Source organism: Polyodon spathula, chromosome 16, assembly GCF_017654505.1.
Source record: "Polyodon spathula isolate WHYD16114869_AA chromosome 16, ASM1765450v1, whole genome shotgun sequence".
Lineage (NCBI taxonomy): Eukaryota > Metazoa > Chordata > Actinopteri > Acipenseriformes > Polyodontidae > Polyodon > Polyodon spathula.
The window spans coordinates 28,566,518-28,585,012 of NC_054549.1; the positions used below are offsets into that span (position 1 = coordinate 28,566,518).

The 18,495-nt window shown below is 36.5% G+C and overlaps 1 protein-coding gene across 2 annotated transcripts in view; it reads right to left on the reverse strand.

Moving 5' to 3' along the window:
- The window catches only part of LOC121329058 (glutamate receptor-interacting protein 2-like), a 185,404-nt gene that overhangs the window by 88,746 nt on the left and 78,163 nt on the right, over window positions 1-18,495 (reverse strand). Inside the window, exon 1 of one of the 2 annotated variants that reach the window (XM_041274342.1) lies at window positions 10,087-10,417. The exons of the other annotated variant lie outside the window; for it this stretch is intronic. Coding sequence (XP_041130276.1) covers window positions 10,087-10,222 — 136 coding nt within the window. The 5' untranslated portion in view covers window positions 10,223-10,417. Of the gene's footprint in view, window positions 1-10,086; window positions 10,418-18,495 lie in introns of those variants that run through there. 2 annotated transcript variants of the gene reach the window in all.

Below are 18,495 nucleotides of genomic sequence, written 5' to 3' on the forward strand. Positions count from 1 at the left end.
TAAACACCTGAGAAGTGGGTTGTATCAGTGCTTATAAACTGGCTCACTACTGTTTTAGAGCAGTGATTTTCCTGATTGGAATGAAATGGGATCCGAACCATTGTTTGGCTTATTTGTTTTTTTTTGCTGAACATGTTAGTTTAGTCCCTCATATAGCCAGCCTCCTATGAACTGGCATCATCAAGACATATGTCTGGTCTCCTTCAAGTTGGCATTTTAATCTCAGGAAACAAACCCCGGCCTCATCTTATATTTAAACTGTCAATAGAAGTATTCAGGGTCAGTCATTGATTGTCTTATAGAACACCAGTCTTGGTATAGGACAGGTTGAAATGATTAGAAACATACTTTTTCAAGCAGATGATATCTAAATAATCAAAAAGCAACAGTAATGGATAACTCAAGCTTGCTAACAGAAGTGATTGATACTGCTTGCATTTCAGAATGCTTTCGAGTTTCTTTCTCAAAGCTCCTTATCTTTCTCTTCAAAATACCTCATGAATTTTCATTATTCCTCAGCTCACTGAATGGAGTCAGAATCAATCTGAGAGCTCATACTTTAGTTATGATGGAATTGGAGATGGTGTGATTGAAACTGAGTAGGAGCACTTGGCTCTTTGGGTCTCTGATTTCGTCGACTGAGAGGGCCCAGTTACACCAGGTTTTGTATAAAGTGGTTGCTTAAAAATTATTGTTAATGGCTTATTGTTATTTTTTTTTTACATTACACAATAAAATAAATAATTAAAAGCAAAATTGCATGATGACAGCTCCCCCGCACATAAACAGATTGGTGTGGGATAGGAGAAGCCTCTGTCGAGCTATCCACTCCCCTTGTAAACTAGAAAGCCAGCTTCCCCATGTAAATAGTGTGTGTTGAAATCTGTGTTAAGTCTTGTGAATACTGTAATGCCGGTAGCAGGCTGGGGGAGGGGATTTTTCCCTTTTATGTTTCATTCAGTTGATCTTGGTTTTGTTTAGTTTGAAACTAGTTTTGCTTAATTTTGTGTTGGCTAAAATAAAAGCTCTGAATCGCATATTGTTGAGTGACATCTGCCTGCCTGCTTTACCCACACATTTTTACCAAGAGATAAAGCTTTTCAATATTATAATAAATTCTCATTATTTTCTCTAAAACAATGTATTTACTACCCATCACTTGAGGGAGCACTGACAATGGATTGAACAGTTTGAACATAAGCACATAATTAAAAAGACAAATTGCCCATTCAAAAGTGTAATTCAATGTCAGGTTACCCTGCCAAAAGTGTGGAAAACAAGTCTAGGAAAGTTCTCCTATAATGCTCTAGTTAGACCCCAGGACTCATGCTATGAGGACAGGTTAAAATGGATAAGAGTGCATAAACAGAAGTTGTAAATGCAGGGGCTAGCCTAACAGGTGAAGTGGTAGAATGTAAAACACTTGTAACATTAACAAAATAGATTAGGTCCTTTTAAATCAGTGGTATGCTAAGAAGGGACGAGCACTGATGGATTGAACAGCGCTCATTAACCTTCCTGGATAATGGGACTCAAATACATCTCACAGCACCAGAACAATATTCTTATGTACAATAAACTACTTCTCAGAGAGAAAAAGGCTGTCAAGGTCTGTCATAAATGAAGAAGCTGCTTGACTTTTTTATCCCAATATTCAAAGGGGTTTTACAGAATTACTTTAAAAGGCAAGGGAGACATGGACATGGTTGATGTTGTTCAGGCTGTTTTGCTATATAAACATGACAGAAAATCCAGCCAACAGACCAAAGGTACATATTATATCTGGAGAGCTAGATAAGGCAAGCTCTTTAAGTGAAATGTTCTTTTGAAACCACTGTAGAGGATCTGCTGAGGCAAAAGGCAAAACAAAATGAAGCATTATATTTTTTCAAATAAAGCTTTCTGGTTTCAAAACCAACTTGAAAACATAGTGATCGATTTACATGATTAAAATACATTAGGTTTTTCAAATGAAACAGGTATTTTGAGTAAAACATCCTAGGGTCACTACAGTATGATCCTGTTATACCACAATAAAACAGCTTGGATGTTTGTTACATATTTCCCACTCAAAAACTAAATATAGGAACATGTTTTCTCATATATGTTCTATTAAGGCAGTGGTACTCAAAGTGATGCCTGCGGGCAAATTCGTGCCCGCGAAGCCAGGCCATCGTGCCTGTGGCAGCTATTCTTAAATTATGGGTCATGAACACATTTCTGGCAGGTCATAGTGTGGGAAAATAAATAAAGCATAACACAAGCATCACGGCAGTCTGTTGACAGTGCTGCTCGCTTATGCTGTGCTTGTATGTACTCGACATTTTTCCTGAAGGGCCTCTGTGATATGATCAAACAATTGAATATCTGCATTTTCTCTACGGTAGCCCAATCATAAGTTAGCTGGGTGGGATAAACTGTGTCTGTTTCAGTTTCAGGTACTGACAGTAAGTTTAACCAGTAAGAGAGTCAAATATCTGCCTAGTTTTACACAGCTGTCCAACCATAAGCAAGCAGAGGCCATTCACGGTATTCTCCATGAAAATTGAAGGCGGGGTGTTAATATGCTGGGTAAACATTGAATTTCACTGACTATTATTGAGAAAAATAATACATTTCAGAATTTAGAATTTAATATTTCAATTTCACCAGACAAGGGAAACACCATAGTAGATTTAGTTACGAATCCACTTTCTCTGAATAATTGTATTGGAGATGAACGATTTTTAAAACATAGTGTTGACAAATTTGCTAAATTGAAACAAAGCGAGACGCTATCTATCCTCTTTTATTTGAGTTTATTCATGGTTATCTGTGTAAACATGCTATTTAAAAATATTTGCATTGCTTATTTTATATAAATATTCTAATATTTCAAGAATAAGTGCAGCAAGCACAATCACTGCCTGAGATTTGGTCTTATCAGAGTGAGCCAAGAATAACTCCCAGTAAAACTCTTAATATGTACAGTACATACTGTATATGTTGCAGGAATCAGTTTTTAAGATAAGAAACTATGCAACAGTCAGCGTGCCGCAAACAGCCAAGTAAGATATATTTATGCCCATGCCCAAATTACTTTGAGGACCACTGTATTAAGGGAATACATCTGATGTGATTTATAATTGATGAATGAAAGTACTTAGGTTTAGAACTTGTTTCAATTTGCTCAAGTACGCAAAATCTGAGGACAATGAGAACAAGTGCATGGACAAGAAGTAAAATCAATTTTTCTCTGAACTGTAAGCTTGAAATTCAGATAAGGTCTGATTAAAAATCAAGCAAACTCGCCCACCTCTAAAAATGTAGAAACTGGGACATTAACAGGGAATATCATTAGAATCACTCAAAATGGTATATAAAATCTGAACAATCAAGGATGCATAATAAAACTATTGTCTCGCAGAAGGAGAGCAGTCTGATTAAAAGAGGATTTCAAAGCTTTTTGAACTACATAAAAGACGATGTCATACAAAGATCCAATTCGTCTTGAGCCAAACATATGCATACTGTTCCAACACTATTAAAAGTCTTGTTTTCACATACCTTAATAACAAGCCCATGCTGCTGGTTTCCAATATGCCATTCTACTTTCATTCTCAAGAAGCATTGTACTGTATGTCTCAAATGTGTAGTTTTGAAAGAAACATGTTATAACAAACATGTATTTTCATTTTGTAGCATTTCAAACAAAAAGAAATCTCTGTTTTCCACCACTTCAATGTTTGGCAAACTTCCACAACTCTCACAGTTTGACTATGTAATTTCTAACATGGGGGGGGGGTTGTCTCCCCACAGATAAAGCTATTTCTCAACAATCAGAGCTGTTAAAACAGTACATTGTACTGTCTAATAAAAAGAATACACAGTAGGGTGAAATCTAGAAGAATACAGTAACCACAGTTATATCTCAGTCTTACGTCCACATACCATACTTAGTCTACCCTAACATTGAGGGCTAAACATTTTCACAAATAAGAGCACACATTATGCAGCGACTACACAAATGTCTTGATATTATTAAGAATATTAGTCAGTGAGCCAACACATTTGCTTTCTGGAAGCAAAATCATTCTTTTCTCTGATGAATCACAGCATTGTGAGGTAAGGCTTAAGATAAATCCTCATTTTGATTTGTATTTTGTTTTATCTCTTGGTAGCACGGTACTCATCCCTCGCATTGTTAGTTAGAGCTTTCCTTGCAGAAGGATTATAACTTGAACACTGGTGGCTAGTGCGACACAAGCTTTTTCTCAAACAAAAAAGACTACCTCAGACCTGAACTACCTCCCCGTTCACATTCTGAGAGGGCTTGCTTTTTGTTGTTTATACCTCAGACAGAAATTATGCAGATTGGTGGTGGTGGTGGTGGTGGTGGGGGGGGGGGTCTGAAAAGAGTGAATCTGATAGAATCCCCTAAGGGATAAACATCCTCTCGCTACAGTACGAGACTTCTGAACTAAGATCATCTCACTACCGTGTAGCAATTTGTTTTGCATTTTTCAGGGATGTCGCTTCTATGAATAGCATTATTTGATTACTAAAGAAAAGATACAGGCAGTAGATACGCTTGTAGATTTGATAAAAAGCCTGTAGCACAATACTTACTATACAACCATTTGGAGATATTCTATTTTTACTGTAGATTTTTAAAAAAGTGGGAGAGCGCTGGGATTGAAGCTTATGTGGCACTGTTCAACCACCATGGTACTAAATACAGCAATGTCTTCTGACATTTTAACGATCTAAAAAGAAGAGATATCAACGTTACTGATCTTTAAAAAAATAAGTCACATCAAATATCTCAACAATATAGATGCCACGACAAAATCAAACATGTTTGTTATTGTAAGTAACAAACAAAACATTCTCTGCTACAGGTGTAAATACAAAATCGGACCCCTCATGGCCAGGGGCTCCCCTCCCGTTGTCGTCTCCCGAGGGTCCGTTACCGCCGTAGCCTCCCAAGTGTCCGCTGCTGCTGTTCCCTCCCGACGGTCCTGCTTTGTCTGGGGTCGCTGACTCCTGCTTCACCTGGGGTCGCTGAAGGCTCTGCTTCGCCTGGGGTCGCTGCAGGCTCGGCTTTGCCTGGGGTCGCTGCTGGTCCTGCATGGCAGCAGAAAGTGTTGTGGCCGGAGCCCCATGGAAGGGAGCTGCTGGCCATGAAGAAGGGGTGGAGGTCAGGAGACCAGCTCCCCCCGCAGCAGTTTATTTAAATATGACGGTGTAGCCATGCATTTGTTTGTTATTGTTTTGTTTTTATTTTAAACATGTTCTGGCAGGTAGGCAGCTTGTCCTCTGCCAGGAGTAATTTAAAAAACCTGTGCAGAAGGTGGCCATCTCCTGAATTAATTTGGTGATTAATTTGTTGTTAATTGGGAGATGGTCACCAGCTCTTTGCAGTCTGTGCGGGTGTTTGGAGGAGTGAACAAGAACGGGAGAGGAGAGTAAAAATAAAAGAAAGAAAAACGAAACTTAAAGGAACAGTGAAGGCTACTGCCCAGCCGGACCTTAAGGATTATTACTGTGTTTGTGACCTGTTTTGTATTATTTTATTCTGCTCTGTGAGCAGTGTTTTCTGTTTGAACTTTTTGTTTTATTTTTGTATTTAAATAAAAATGGTGCATGCCGCGTCTTTTTCACTTTTGTACTGTCTGTGTGTGTTTTGGTTCCTGCTTCTGGCCTGATGTCACCACAACATCATTCTTGTCACACAAACATAGGTAAGCCTACGTTTTAAAATTTCAGAAAACTTTCTGATCAAAATCCTGGCTGGTAACCTCTTGAGCCAGAGCCTCTTTTAAGGCTTCAAGCATTTTGAAATTGCTCTCCCTCCAATGTTTTTATTTTATTTTATTTTATTTTAAATAAGGAATGTTAGTATTTGTTATAGCAACATAATATTTGGTCAATAGAGTTTATTTTACTCATTTCTGAGATCCGCCACAATGCATCACCTGACTTGACTCCTAACTTCCAGACCATTCAGAACCCTCACTACGGTATATGGAGTTCAGCCTTGGTTTATTTCCCTTTATAGAACAAAAATTATACAGATGTTGAGCTGCTGCAACCGCTTAGTTCATTCCAGCCCCTAGAGTGAATAAAGTGACAGTAAAAAGATTAATAATAGGGATTTTTTTTTGTGTGTGATTTAAATGTAACACTCACCATTTCCTGGGCTGAAAAGCTGCTTACTCTTCCAAGTTTGTGAGTTTGCTGGGCTAACTATAATCTTTTTGTCATATTCATCGGGAAGGAAAGACTTTTCAACATGGCCAGCATTTCCCTGAACAGCTTTGTCGCGTCTTTCACATTTGTACACGGGAGGGTTATACTCCTATTCATATTAAAATTTAAAAACAACGACAAGTGAAATATCCCCTTCTTGTACAGCACACAGCGATCTTTGGCAGAAATATTTCCGATCTTTGTCTTTTTTAAATTAATCGTGCAGCTCTATGGTGTGTTTAATAATTTATCGGAAGCAAACTAAACCAGCTACCAGGTTCCTAAGGCAGTGTTAAAGATAACGTGTCAAACAAAGGCAAACATTTCCTGTGTTTATTTTTAAGTGATAACAAATATGTATATTTACACTATTCTAACAAACAGAAATTTGCATGGGGAATTAAATATTACACAGCAATGGGTAAATAAACTTGAATTCTGGGAATCGTATCACAAGGCACAACAGAAACCCGCATTGCGTCAAAACAATAAACCGGGGAGGCTGTGTCTCAGAACAGTCTGAGAAGCAACTTTAAGGATAAGTTATAGCAATGTCAGGGGATAATCAAGGAATCCTATCTGACATTGCTGAGTGTAAGTCCTGTTCATTTCATGTGCATCAAACAATGATGGGCAATGACATGTGTTTCATACGACATTACCTCTCCATTATTTAAACCAACTTACTCCACCAACTAAGGTGCCTGGAAGCCAGTCATCTGGGTTTGAAAAATAATCTGGTTAAATAAAGCAATTGTAAACTGCCGTAACAACAATTCACAAGATCCAATCACAATATAAAGAGCTCTGTGGTGCCTACATATGGCTGAATCCATCACTTGCTCCCACCTGCAGCCAGTAAAATGAATGTTTATGTCACTAAAAAAGCATTGATCTGTGACGTGCTCTTAAAATACAGAAAAAGAGCCTGGATCCTTAAAAGGGCACTAAGCACCCAAAATAATCTAATAAATATTACCATCACTTTGAATAAATGTGTATTAGATTTTATTTCAAGTTTGTACATGCCTTTTGTACAAGCAGCATACCTCTGCAACACATTCTCTTTTTCTAACCATGTTTCAAATAAAGTTGTTCTTGAAACAACTATCTCAGGGAACTGTAATGTAATGTTTGCAACTGTCACCTTCAAGATTTTATTTTCTGCAGCAAACAGTGGCAATCTTTGTAGAAGAGCTCCTGCTATTCATGCTCTATCTTTGCATATATATATATATATATATAGTTTGACAATTAAGGAGGCAGCTCAGGAGAACTAAAGGTCAGTGGGTTTAAAAAGTTGCCAGGATGTAAACACTGAAACAAAAAAGCCAGCTATTTAAGGAGTAATGCTTAATACTTAGATGTTATCCTTAATGTATATTTTATTCACATATGTTTTCTGAATGTTGTATTAATTTGATTTATTTCCATCACTTTCACTGTCAAATTGCTCTATATCCTAGTGTTTTACATGGTAAAGGAAATTTTGAACAAGTCACCCAACTATGTGCACAGCAACACTGGCTAGGAAACAAACACAAAGAGACTCCTGTTATAATTGGATCCTCAGGACCTCACACTCTATGTCACTTCAATAGCCAAATACAATATTCAGCGTAGGAGATTTTGATACCTTCTGAGTTTATCGGTTTGACAGATGCCTACGAGTTAGCACAAGGCAGACAAGACTTTGGTTCCTTAGATAAGAAGTCATGGGAAATTGCACAACAGGCTTTCAGATATGAGTGTTGTTGGCAAGGTTACCAATTTAAGTCATAACAAGATAATAAACTCTAACATTCCACTATGACTCTGGATAAAGGCTGGATAAAAAAAAAAAAAAAAAAAAGGACACATGCCATTCACACCACACATATTAGCCGCAACTGAATTAGAGGTTGAAGTCAGAATGGTGAGTCAAGTAAAGCATTCTGTTGGCAACCATTGCAACCATATACTTCATTGACAGTCAATGTCTGGATCATGGATTACTTGTTTGGGGTGTGGGCGATGTTAGTTCTTATTGATTTGGCCGCTGATAGCAACTGCCATCTGCAAGAGGAATTAATCTGGCGAATCCCAGGTCAGCAGGGTGGACGTGCTGAAACTATATATTTCCCCCAACTGAGACTGCCTGCAAATAAAGAGGAGGTTGAGGAGATGGAGGATACATTATATAGGCTTGAATTATATAAGCAACAGCTGGGTAAGTTTTCTTTAGGTTTAAATACTGAAAATTAGGGAGGAGGGAGAGAGGCAAGTTCCTGAAACTCAGTCTAAGCTTGTCTAAGTTGTGTACGATGTTTCCTTTATTTTTGCACAATCCTTGAATCTAACTAAGGATAAAAAGGTGATATATATATATATATATATATATATATATATATATATATATATATATATATATATATATATATATATAGCAGAAAACACTAAAACCCCAAAAGTTTTTAAGTGACTATGTTTAAATGCAAAGTTTTTTTTTTTTTTTTTATCAATAAATGCTGTACTCTAGCTGTTTTAGTTTTCTTCAAGTGCTCTCAAGAGAACACATCTCAAATCCCACTTACTTTAAAAAAAAAGAATAATGTAATTTTAATAGGCTACTGTTATTCAAATATATAACAAAACAAGAAAGAATGCATTTACTTGGGCATTCACTTAGAAATTGATTCCCATTGTGTCATTACCCATCAACACCTTACCAGCAAGTATATGAAACAATAAAAAGATTTAAGGGGCAGAAGCCTTGAATAAAAGTAGAAAAATGCAGGACCATATACAAATTTTAAAAAAATATTCAGTTGCACAGCCCCCCCAAAAAATATTTGTTATAAAAGGTATACAATAGAGAAATAAACAGTATATGGTATTGTGGCAATGTTGCCCACCCCTGTGTGTATTTTGTGTTGTATGTTACGTGTAGTGTGTTAATGTTGGTGTATAGTCATGGGTACATGGGATATAAACGGGTATGTGTAACATGAGTGTTTAAAATATATATTTGTATTTAGGCACAAGGATTACACAGTACTTCATGTGCAAGTAAAATGTAATAATATGTGAGCACGGGGAATTGCACTTTATTAATTCACGTGTAGTTGAACCGCGACTCCAATTGAATGATTGATTAGCAATCGGGTCTCAGTACAGCTGCATAAAAGCCGCATGTTTTCTCTCACTCAGGGTTGTGTGTTCGGTGAGTGGAGAACGGGATTGGAGACGGAAGTAATTGTAATAGATATAATAATAGAAACTCACCGTGTTTTGTCTGTATAGTCAGTTTTGTTTGTCTTTTTGTTTTGGCCATGAGTGCCGTGTCCTGTGTCTTGTTTGTCTTACAACCTTTTATTTTCAGTCTGTCTGTTCATAATTAAATGCTGAGTGAGAACATTCACCAAACTCCACCTCTGTTGTTTATTTCCTGGTTCCTGGGTTTCTGGTCTGATGTCACCCACTCTTTGTGACAGGTATAAACACACACACACACATACACACATACTTGTATACTTACACACACACACACATACATACAACTTTTTTTTTTATATACATAGGTTTAAATAGTTATAAAATAATGTTTGTGTGTGTCTATATATATATATTTATAGACACACACACACACAAAACTGTATATTTAACTTACATGGACTATAACTAGCAAAATAGTAATCATAATAATAGTTATAATAAAAAAGCAACTTTATATTTCTGGTTATAGCACCAGCGGCATGTGTATATAATATGTGGGCTGAGTGTGTATACCAAAAATACAGAGCAAAGGAAACATCTACCAGTTCAATGTGACGCAAGTGCTAGAGTAATCAATTAAAGCTGTTTTTCATTCCTTACCACTTATGCACAGACTTAAGGAACACAAGCCTTCCTCACAGATCTCTTGATTATCCTTTACTCCCTGCGAGCCCTTGTCCCTCTTCCTTTGCGATGTCCTCTTAACATTTTTAAAGACTTTAGTGACTTTTTCCATTTTGCTCGCGATAGCACAGACGCCTAACTTAGTTTTCTATCTTTTTCCCTGGATCTGATTGTAAATATAGTGGACAGCAAAAGCAAATCTTATTTATTGGAGGTATAAAACACCAACCGTCTAGCTGTAAAGACTATTCTCACAGCTTTCATGGCAGCCAAGATCAGCCGACAGCTTTTTAAAATCTCTAGAGGTGAACTCCCCTACACTGTCTCTCCCTCCTGCTCTCTCTCTTCTCTCTCTCCCTCCCTCTCGCTCTCCCACAGTCTGACTCTGATGAGTTATAGTAACTAATAACTCTGATCTGTCGTTTAACCTGTTACAGACTGCATGGCTACGATGGTATCCTTATAATTTATAGATTTTTACCTGTACAGCATGCATGTTAATTTACTAAGAAATCTAGGAAATGTGCTGGAGTGTGGAATTGGTAATTATACTGGTTAATTTCAAGTTTGGTGGTCTAAGTTGACAGGAGTGCAATTTATCTCAGCTGGATTTTTCAAAAACGAGATGCCAAGTGTTAGATTTGCATTGACAATAAGCTGCTCTCTGTTCTACCTATGAGGGTGGTCACTCAGAGCAGACTAAAGGCTAGCTCCTTGAAGGGAAGGGAAGGGAAGCTTTGTTTTAGGTGACATACATGATGATGTAATAATACAAATGCCTACAGTATTTCAGTTATTTAAGTAATATTCCATCGTCTGGTTTCACAGACCTCCAATTAGCACCAATCTTAAAAGCTAGCTGCAATATATGTTTATACCGTGCCAACAGTGGTTTCCTGCTCAAGCGAGTATACTATACTGTAACTACCATGTAACAACACAGTAATTACACATGTAGTTGCTTAGCTACAATGTTACCCCATGTTTAATAACACAATGAAAATAGTTGTCTGTAATTACAATGTATTTACTGAAGCGGCTGTGTATTGACAAATACAGTTCAATTACAGTATAGTTAGAGACACTTATTGTAAAGTGGTGCCCAATATCTTATTACGTATCTATTGACAGTGTGATAACATCTAACTAAACTTCAGTATAGATTAGCCTTACCTATATTGCCTCTATCGAAGTGAAGAAGACTTTGGGCTCCAGTGCTAAAAAGCGGCTTCTCAAAGGAATTATAAAGCTAGGGGACTTGGAACAAATACACTTGCACTGACAAAGGCAAACACCAACAAAGCAGTTAAGACGTTGTTTCCAAAGACACACTGTAGCACCTAAACTCTATGCTGCCTGTGGCACCGTGAATCACAACAACCTGTGAACAGTTAACAGTGGAAACAGTCGCCTTGTTTTCAGTGGACTGTCTTAGAGGCCTACAGTAGGGTAGCTCGTTCAGCTGCTACAGTATAGCCCTTTGACTTAGAAATCGGAGAACTGTTACAGTAAGCTTTTCCAAACTGCCCTCCAACATTATTCATCATTATTGTATGATACAGTATGGCATTGTATGTTGCAGTGTGTGTGGGCATGAATTGTAACTTTGGTGGGCTGCCATTGTGCTCCAGGGGCCTCTTGTAAATGAGACGCAAGGGGATTTTAATCTCCAGGTGGAATAAAACTAAAGGGCAGATGATGGTCAGTATATTAATTAACAGTGAACTACAACAAAATGACAATTAATCATATTGGAAATCTTAGTTGTAATCATGCACCTTGATCTGAACTGAGTAACAAATATACTTTGAATTAGCCTTTTCTAAATGTGCTCTCATTTACATCCCCAGGCTGTATGACACATATAGCATATAACTCAGACTCAGAAATTAAAATGTGGAAGAAGTACAAAGAAATCACAGACCCTATATAAAAACCATACTTGCTTAAAGGTGTTAACTTTCTTAGTGTCTCAGTGTGTGTTAAGTTTACCGCTTATTGAAACCAGGTGGTGTCTTATAATCACAATATAAATAGAGCAGACCACAAGTAGTGCTGTGTGGGAACCATGATAAACGTGTATATCTGCTTTCAGGTACTGTATTTAATTTTTTCCAGGATAAACGATTGCCCGTGTTCCAAAGAACACTACAAATAAAATGTAAAATATAGGCAACATAGGACGTATTTCATTGGTTTTGTGGATTAAGTGAAATATTTTAACATACGTTGTTGTAATGCTATACATAATGATACAATTCTGAAAATGAACTAACTAAAAGATGACTGCACGTGAACTGTATTACATAATCCTTTCCTTTATTCCAATTCCAAACGTGTTGCTTTCTGAACGCAAGATGCATTGTATGACTAGACAGTGCTGTATAAAATCCCCTGAGGTACTGTATTTTTTTCATTATGACATTGTACTGCCAAAATGGCCAAGAGACAGTTGTGCTCTCTAACACATGAATTACAAAGAGTTATTTTGGCCCTGAAAACATTAGCATTTTTGTAATGAAAAAGACAACACTGAGTACTGCACAAATTGTGACTAGACTGTGCAGCACATAGAAATCGCCAGATGCAGCTGGAAGGTTAAAGTTTCTTAAAAAAAAAAAAAAAAACAGAAATATACCACACACTTGCAATCCCTTAAAAAGAAACACATTTATATTTAGGCAATGTTTGGGTACCAGAGTATGTTCAAAATAAACCAGAGGGGGATAAAGGTGAACAAATATATATTTCTTTTCAGTTCATTATTTTCCCCTCATCTTACAGAGACTGAATGTACTACAAAAACACAGGCTGAAAATGTATATTCAAATTTCTAAGGGTTAAAAACTGCAGTGCAAATCCAACTTCATTCTTGGTCTATCCCTCTGTCTTAATGTAATGCCCTAGTGAATCTAAATCATTTGATAATAGAGGTAATTATAGCACAATAGCGCCATTGTACATGGGCTTATCTGTAGCTGCCATATAAAACCAATCCATCTTCGGATATATTGATATATACATACATATCTGCCCCATCAAATAACTTATTTCTGATTTAAATAATATGGTACGTACATTCCCAACCTTTCAAATATATGTACCAAAGTAAAATGCATAATCAGAGAGCAGATACTGCACAGTCACCAGGCTACTGTAAAACCAACCAATGTAGATAACATTGATTGAAAACATAAGGAATGTGCTTTAATGTTTAGAAACAAATACAACATGTATTTAAATGTTAATACAGTAAGTACCCGGGAATTCAAATAACCCAGGCCTTTCATACTGGTTGGCAAATGGAGTTTAAACAAAAGTCTGAAACATCCAATTCTCTCCCTCCACCAAGACCACACATTAACCAACAGATAAATCAATGAGACTGTAAACCAGTGAGTACTGGCCTCTGCCCTCAGATCCAGTAGAATCAAAATGCTAATTCAACTCTCTCAGGCAAACTGAAAACAGGTTTAAAGGTAAAAAAAAAAAAAAAGTACTGAAAGCAATTTTTCATGTAATTGTTTGACAGTTTCCTTTTGTAAATGTTAAGAGGCTGCTAACTGTTTAAAATAACTTCTGGCAGTGTGAATGCAAAAACATTGGCAGGTACAGATGTGGAAGAACTGTATACCCAGAAAAAAAAGCAATATTATTTATATATATATATATATATATATATATATATATATATATATATATATATATATATATATATATTATATATATATATATATATATATATATATATATATATATATAAATATTATATATATAATAATACTAAGTCAGTTATGATTCATACATGATATATGGGTACAGTCTTTTAATTTTATCTTCTCTGATGATTGTCCAGCATTACACTAATGAAGTCACTAGCTGAAACATTTGTTCATCAATACACTTGCTAATCTACTTGACTCATCTACTTGACATTTAGTTTCTTATAATACTTTCTTACAAAGTAGCTTCTCCTTTGGAAAGCAATGGAAAATGCTCATACTACAAACATTTTGCAATGAGCGTTACATTTCAGTACACCCCTTTTGACAGATAGGATATTAACTGTTAAAGTCAGGACCCTGCTAGGCCTCAATCTTGACAATTACCCCCAGCCCCCCCCCCCCAATTCCTGGTAGTTTACAGGTGTCTTAATGTTCTGTAAAAACAGGATAAGCCATATTTATATATAAAATGAGTCTTTAACTAGGTCAGATGTGTGCTGGGAGATAATTTCCAGCTTATTAATTAACAGAAGAATGCCTTATATGGTATAGTGCTGTGAAGAACATGACAGGAAGTGCATAGTATTGCACAGTGTTCCTGACACAGCAGGAGACTATTGAGGACATGGTTTATTTGACTGTATTGCAATTGTAATACCACTGGTACATGTATAGTAAACAGGAAAACATCACCACTCTGGTATCTATCAAATGGGTCATAACATTGTAGCTGTTCTTGTTCTATAATTGCTATTGGATTATTTCATAAGGGGTACTGTGTTCACGTTTAAATATTGTTCTCCTAATATAGTTGACTACAGCCATCCTTTCGCCAGCTTGCTGTTTCTACATGAAAGTGTCTTTCTGTAAACTACTATCAATATAAAAAACTTTGAGGAAATCGCAATACATTTGCCATGTTTTCTATTTTGCTTCCTGAGTTTGTGTGCCCATGAAGGGTGAGGGTTAACGGCACTAGAGTCAGACAGAGCCGGCAGACTTTATGAGTGCTTTCCCAAAGAGCTACTGACCTTACACCCTCTGCAATTTAATCCTGGGCCTCTCGCAAGCAGAAAGTAACAACTGAGCCAAATTTCATAGCAGTTGTTTGATCATGTAGACCATCGCCTACCAAACTCATTTTTACTTCTGACCTGAGCCAAAAATAGGGTTAGGCATTAAACCTAGTAAATTATGCAAAGCCAGACATCTAAAATTACCTCCTGCTATAAATATTGTAGCAGAAGCATTTTTATTTGGCTCACAGATTTTCAAAGGGTGAAAAGATACTACAGCCCTACAGACTGTTAACAAACTGGATTGTGCTTTTTTCTACAGATAAAATAAAGTGAACAGAAGATGGCTCACTCCATTATTCCGCAGTTCATTGGGGGAATTTCCACACAAGTTTGTAAATAAAAGTTACCCTGATAACTTATGAGTACCTCACAGTGCATTGCGGTATCACTTACTATGCCTTACTCATCACCAGGGATCCTGGGTTAGATAATCATCAACACAGGCAATTTTGTATTATGTAAACATACATGTTCAATAAAACTGCTTCTGGTGTACAGAGGTCAAGGTTGAACGAGGCGCACTGTCAGTGTCACATTCATGCTGAAAATGCTGCTTAAAAATACCGAAAATGATAAAAATCGCCCCTAAAGATTGGGTTAATGAGTTTGACCATAGCCGTCCAGATGACTAACTCGTGAAAAACTAATATGAATACTTTTTTTTGTTTTTTTATTATTACTACACAGAAGTATGTGTAATGTTTAAAGTAAAATGGTAAGTTTGTTTATATTATTGATGTATGGCACCAGTGAGCTTGTAACTTCCTATAATTTAATAGTGTAGCAATAAATACTTCCTGTGTTAATTGTTATTCAATAGTACTGTAGTTTTTTTTTTTTTTTTTGCGTAAAACTAGGATCCCTTTTCATCAGTGAGGCACTTGTGGATGAAAACCACTGTAGTAAGCCAACACCAGAATATTTTCGTGTAAAACTAAACATGACTGTTAGACACTGCAGTTTGAATTACTTCAGTACACGTTATGCTGTTGTTTATGCTGTTTATAAAAAGTGTTGTGTGAAAGTAGCAAAATTAAACTGGTTTATTGTTTAAGTTCATCTAAACAATCAAACACACAAAATGGCAGGAATAACAGTTCACTGTTGTAATACATATGTCAAAATTTGTTTGCATACCCCTGAATAAATTAAAATCTTGGAGAGTCCGGTACTGTAAAAATAAATTAAAATGAAAAAGGATCAAGCTTCTTAATAGACAATTTTAGTCTGGGATTTATATACCAAAATCAATATTCACAGCCTTTTGTATTGCATATCCCTGGTATTATTTTAGCTAACTGCTGTCAATTAGAAAGACACAACACAAATTAGATTCTAATTGTTTCTAAGTCCTGACTAATTTATACAGAATGAATTTCTTCTGAATGTTAATCAAACTAAACCTTCACCCCCCTGTGTAAAAAAAAAAAGTAAGTGAATTGTTTGCAGCACTAAGTAAACTGCAGGTATCTTAAATAAGCTGGAAATCCCTTGTGTATTTTTGTGTTGTCTTTGTAATTTTATAATGTGTGAAATGTAAATGCTGGTACTTCAGAAGCATGCAATTCAGGCTAGTTGTGTCCTTGACAAAGCAGGTCATCTTCTGTTTAATGATAACCCAAATACAGCAACCTGCAAACATTACAATAGTTCATGATGGTACATTTCTACATAAATCTGGCAGTTTCCCATTATTTCTATTAACATTTCCATTGAGAGTTCCCAGTCAGGTATTTCATCCAGCCCTGCAATCCTGATAAAGAGAGGCAACCTCCATTACTACTGCCTAACCAAGTGGCTCTTTTCACCCTGTACTTCACTATGCAACACTTTTACCATTGTATACCACAGTAGACAGTTAAACAACAAAATGAAAACATCATCATGTATGTCATCTATTGCTTTTTATCTTATAATAAAATAGTACAGCAACCTTCTTGATTGCTAACTTTCTTTAAAAAAGAGCACGGATCACGCAAAGAACAACTGCTCAGTTGGGATTTAGAACTTGTTGTATTTGTAAGAACAAACATCCAGGGCTTGTTCATTTTCCAAAACTGTAACCAAAATACGAATGCAATATGTTATGGCGTAAGGTTGATTTATCGAAAACCCCACTGGGATAAGCCACAGATATATTACCTTGTACCAAGTTTCAAGTCAGTACAACTAAAGTTTCCCAAGATAAAAGTATGCATTGTGTAGAAGCATCAGTTCTGTATTGTCCATCCATACTGTTGTTGGGTAAGACTTTCCTTGGGTTGTCATGCTACCATATTTCAGGTCTTCAATCAAATTATGTACTGTAATTGGTAAAACAAAATCCAGATTATTATATCTATTGTATTACATGTCCTATTATTAGTTTAATGCTGCTCTTAATAATGAAGAGGTACTTCACATGGATTACATTGTTATGCATGATTTGGTGACATCTCAGAGTTGGACCGTGTCATGTTCAGTAATGAAATATATGACATATATATATATATATATATAATATATATATTATATATATATATATATATATATATATATATATATATATAATATTATACGGTCGTTTATCTTGTACATGTTATGCCAGCAAATTGAGATGTTAGAATGTTCTGCATGTCTTAACTGCAACTTGAATTCACTGTTGTTGACTGCTTAATAATGGGCCAGTGGTTTAATGGATCCCAAGTGGAAAATGGCCCTCATCACATAGTCAGATCATTTGATGGAGAGTCATTTGTCCTTAAAAACGAAGTGTCGGAAAAACATTGCAAACACAGTTACAGTAGAATATGCTCTTGCTGTATTGTAGTGGTCCTGGGGAGGGTAGCCCCTCGTAGATTTACATGACTGATTTGGGCGTGACCAGTCTCTAGCCCCCATAGTTTTCCATCCTGTTCATTGAGGAATCCCTAGAAAACTGTTGTGGTTTGCTGGGCATGCATGTCTCACTGTAGAGGAAGGTCACTTGCAGTGGCCACTGTAGAGGCCACTGCAAGTGACAAATGATCATCAGTCAACATTACCATATAGGTTTAAGTTTGCAAAATATGATTTGACTATACTGATACCACACACCCACATAAAATCCTAGACTAGCATTGTTTTTCTCAGCACACTAATATGATACCCATAACATATTAGATACAATGATAAAATGTATACATGTTAACCTTTTCCATAATTAACTAAACATAGAGCAAGCTTTTTGTTCCATGCAAGAGTAAAAATAACTGCCCCATAAAATAAAGCATGATCATAAGTGTTACCTTTAATCAGAAATGCTTCCCAAAAGTAGGTGCCCACCTCACAATGTTGGATCACATGCTTGTGGATAGATGTGACAGAAATACAATGAATCTTGGTTGCAAATCTCCCTCCCGAGCTGTGAAGGCACTAAGCGAGAACAGAGTTCTTTGGATGGGCTGGCCTGACAGTTCTTTCCCCAGGTCAGAAAGTTGGTCTGTCTGGAAGAAGACGAGACTCTGTTGTAAGAACGTATTGACCCGGAAGTGAAACAATGTAGCAGCCACAGATTGTAAAGGCAGCTGCATTCATGTACCAAGGGGTCATGAGTGACGGTG